The sequence below is a fragment of the Lontra canadensis genome, unplaced genomic scaffold (genome assembly GCF_010015895.1).
Source record: "Lontra canadensis isolate GAN:19392208 unplaced genomic scaffold, GSC_riverotter_1.0 scaffold3045, whole genome shotgun sequence".
In the NCBI taxonomy this organism is placed as follows: Eukaryota; Metazoa; Chordata; class Mammalia; order Carnivora; family Mustelidae; genus Lontra; species Lontra canadensis.
The window spans coordinates 1-4,159 of NW_022634029.1; the positions used below are offsets into that span (position 1 = coordinate 1).

Here is a 4,159-nt window from a genome sequence, read left to right on the forward strand (position 1 = left end):
CAGGGGGTGGGAGGTTGGGGGAACCAGGTGGTGGGTATTAGAGAGGGAACGGATTGCATGGAGCACTGGGTGTGGTGCAAAAACAATGAATACTGTTACACTGAAAATAAATTTTAAAAAAGAAAGATACCAGGGATTCCTGATGAAGTTGTCAAGTCACACAGTGGTCACTAGATTAAACCCTCCTTGAACATTTTTCCATACTTCTCTCCTTAAGAAAAACAAGATCAAAAAATTATCTAGAGGTACCTGGCTGGCTCCATGGTGGGAACATGTGGCTCTTGATCTCCAGATTGTGAGTTTGAGTCCCAGGCTGGGTATAACGATTACTTTAAAAAAAAAAAAAAACTTTTTAAAAAATTATCTAATCGTATTGTTTTTTTTCCCCTTTGACAAGATTTGATATTTTTTAAGATTTTTTTTTATTTTTTATGTTTTATTTTTACGTTTTTATGTTTTATTTTTATGTTTTTCAGAGTCCATAGTCTCTCCTGGTTCATCTCCCCCTCCAATTTCCCTCAACTCCCTTCCCCTCTCCATCTCCCCATGTCCTCCATGTTATTTGTTATGCTCCACAAATAAGTAAAACCATATGATAATTACTCTAATCATATTATTAAAAAATCAAAATGATCTGGAGATCAGATCAGAGAGCTCAGCCCTGACCCCTGGCACACTCTCCCCTGAGAATACATTTGTGACTGTTTTGTTCTTTCCTCCACAGACCTGACCATTGGTCAACTCGCCCTTACCATCATGGCCCTCAACTCCTCCTGCCGAGATCCTGGGAATAAAGTGTCAGTTCTACAGAGACAAATGGAAAGCTGGCCACCCTCAAGTAAGACCTCAGCAGAAGGGAGGGAAGGGTGAGGCAAATGGTCCTTCCTGAGAGTATTAAACCCAGAACAATAAAGATGGGTGAGGGGCACCCAGGTGGCTCAGTGGGTTAAAGCCTCTGCCTTCAGCTCAGGCCATGATCCCAGGGTCCTGGGATCGAGCCCCACATGGGGCTCCCTGCTCAGAGGGAGCCTGCTTCCCTCTCTCTCTCTCTCTCTTTCTCTGCCTGCCTCTCTGCCTACTTGTGATCTCTGTCAAATAAATAAGTAAAATCTTAAAAAAAAAAAAAAAAAAAGATGGGTGAGTGGAAAATGAGGGAGGGGATACAAGTTATCTCCACTCAGGATTCTTCAGATAACCACACAGTGAGATATTCACTTCGATTCCAAATGTACTAGAGAAGATCACCATCCTGGGAAACAGACTTATGCCATCACCTGAAAACAGTCATCCTTTTTATTCTCTTGTCCTGCTGGGTGACGGTTCTTATTCTGAGAAATGTTAAAGTTAGCTTTTGCCAATATGGAGTCTTTCTTTTTTGGATAGGTTTTCTAGAAATTTCTACTTTAAAGGTTTGAATTTTACCTTTTTCACAGAAGTCCTCATTATGGTGAATGTTAATCTTACAGAGACCCTCTGTCCCCTTCCCAGGTCCCAGTGCTCCAGCTTCAACCTTCTATGGGCCCAGTCTGGCAGTCCTGGCATTGTGCCAGGAGAACCCAACAAGAGCCTTACCCATAGCAGCCCGCTTTGCCAAGATCCTGAGGTTTGGTTCCTCCCCCTTCAATACGGGTGAGTTGGTTGTCACTTCCAAACACTGCCCTGAGCTGGGAATATCAAGGACACTCGGTGGGGGGGGGGGGCAGGAGGGGAAAGTGGGAGGGGGAGCTTTACATGGTGGAGGAGCCAAGGGTCAGGAAAATGTCTGCAGATGGAAGGCACTTAACAAACATTTGCTGGACATGTGAATTAAGGAATAAGTGAAAGGGAGACGGTAAAACAAAGAAACCAGGGCAATACTTGAAATGTCTGACAATGACAGAATCTCTACTGGGAACAATAAATATGTCACACAAGTCAGCAGTTATTCCCAGACAAATTCTTAAATTATTAAATCAATGTCTAGACTCAAGTCTTACCCTGAAACCTTTTTTATTAAAGATTCATTTATTTCTTTCAAATAAATAAATAAAATCTTAAAATATATAAATATATATATAAAAGATTCATTTATTTATTTTATAGAAAGGGAGAGCAGGGAGAGGGGCAGAAGGCAAGGGAGAGAGAGAACCTCAAGCTGACTCCACCCTGACCGCAGAGCCAGACACAGGACTCCATCTCACGACCCTGAGATCATGACCTGAGCCGAAACCAAGTCAGACACTTAAATGACTGAGCCACCCAGGCCCCCTGAACCCTCTCTTTTATCACTACTGATGATTCTACTCTCTGTTCCTCTCAATGTTTCTCCTTATAACACCCTGATATTCTCTTTCTAGTAAACAGATAATCTCTGAACCCTAAACCCATGATGCTCCTCCCCTTCAAGGATACACTGGAATCATGTTACTTCTTCATTCCGTAACCTTACGGTTGCTTGTCAAGAGAAGCTTTTTCCCCTACAGCACCATGTCCTTTTCTGTCCACCCTTCTGCAGGTCATGATACCTGTCCTGAATAACACCCTCTCTGTGGACATTATCACGTGCCCTTCATTCATGGTCACCTTTCCTCCTTTGGACTCTCAAGCAATAGCTTGAGATATCTCAGGTTTTCACCCCATTAGCCACCCTGCCCCTGCAACCTCTCTTGTTTCAGGCAAACTTTCCCATTTAGTCTCTTTCAGATCATAAGCAAGTACTCTAGTGCCCTCCCTGTGGCTCAAGAGCAGACAGGTCTCCGTTTTCCATCTGGGACCTCATGCATTGCTAGTGAGTCTTTCAGTTCAGGAGATTTGACTTCTTGGCCACCAATGGTTTCAACAACACTGTCATCCTTAATGAGGTCATACTATTCAGGTGGTGATTATAGGAGGGAGAAGGTCAGAGAAAGAAGTCATCTGGCAAGTCTTTCACTTGTTCTCTCTTGTCCTGCCATAGCTTGCTCATTCAATCCACATACACTTTCCCATGCAAATAATGAAAATGCCCCTGTGCCAGGTGCCCTGGGGGGTGCAAAGTTCCCACCATCCAGTTGCTCACAGAGCAGAGAGTGCTGAGATTGCAAAACAGGTCCAAACAACACATGATAAAAAAGCTCAGGAAAGAGGAGCACCTGCATGGCTCAGTTAAGTGTCCAACTCTTGATCTCAGCTTGTGTCTTGATCTCAGGGTCAGGAGTTTAAGTCCCACATTGGGCTCCATGCTGGGTGTGGAGCCTACTTTTTGAAAAGTTCAGAAAAGAGACTATACCTGTGGCACTGGGCAGACCAAAGAAGGTTTCACTGAGAGGTGGTAATGGCCGGGCCTTCCAGAACCGGTGAAATTTTTAAAGATAAACACTGGGACAAGAAAAATGAGACTGAATGAAGCACCAGTCTACATGAATTAAAAACATGAGCCTTCGATCTGGGTTCAGGTCCTGGCACTGCTACTTACCAGCTGTGTGGCCTTGGGCCATTACTTGGCCTCTATGAGCCTCCATTTCCTTAACCCTCCAGTGGAGTTCATTATAGGTCCTATCTCACAGGTTGTCCTGAAGAATAAAGGAGATAATGTAGTTGGAATGCAAGAGCACACAGTAAATGTTAGTTGTTCCTATTGTTGGGTGATGGTTTTCTCACCCACCTCCCTCCAACCATGATTCACAGACACAGGAGCTGTGGCGACCTTGGCTCTGACTTGTATGTACAACAAGATCCCAGGAGGTTCAGATGACGGTTACAAAATTCTGTTCAGTGAGGTACTACAGGAAGTCGTGAAGAATGTCAGCATGAGGATCAAAGACAATGGCATCATTGGAAACATCTACAGTACTGGCCTTGCCATGCAGGTAAACACATCACCTATGCTTCTTTGTTGAGCCCATGCCAGTATGATAAGACTGGATTGTGGGATCAAGACACCAGGCTTCTTATAATTATATCTCTGGGGAAGACAAGCTAGTATGACTTGAGGTAGATTACTTGTGGTGTTTGTCTCAGTTTCTCTACTGGTAAAACGCAGGTGTTAATTCCTCCCTACCTCATAGGTAAAGGGTGAAAATAAAATTATAAGAATTCCTTTCTCTTTCTTGGAAAAATAAATAAATAACTCCCAGGAACATATCATGTTATTACTGATAATGTTCAGTGTGCTCATAATAATCATAGATTGATGAAAATT

General features: G+C 43.3%; 1 protein-coding gene across 1 annotated transcript; it reads left to right on the top strand.

Moving 5' to 3' along the window:
• Positions 1-688: 688 nt before the first annotated feature.
• LOC116863786 (cobalamin binding intrinsic factor-like) lies at positions 689-3,827 on the top strand (the record flags this gene model as incomplete). Its single annotated transcript, XM_032851134.1, has 3 exons — positions 689-838; positions 1,489-1,629; positions 3,646-3,827. Coding segments are annotated over 3 exons (473 nt in total), but the record flags the coding sequence as incomplete, so codon positions are not given.
• Positions 3,828-4,159: the final 332 nt, after the last annotated feature.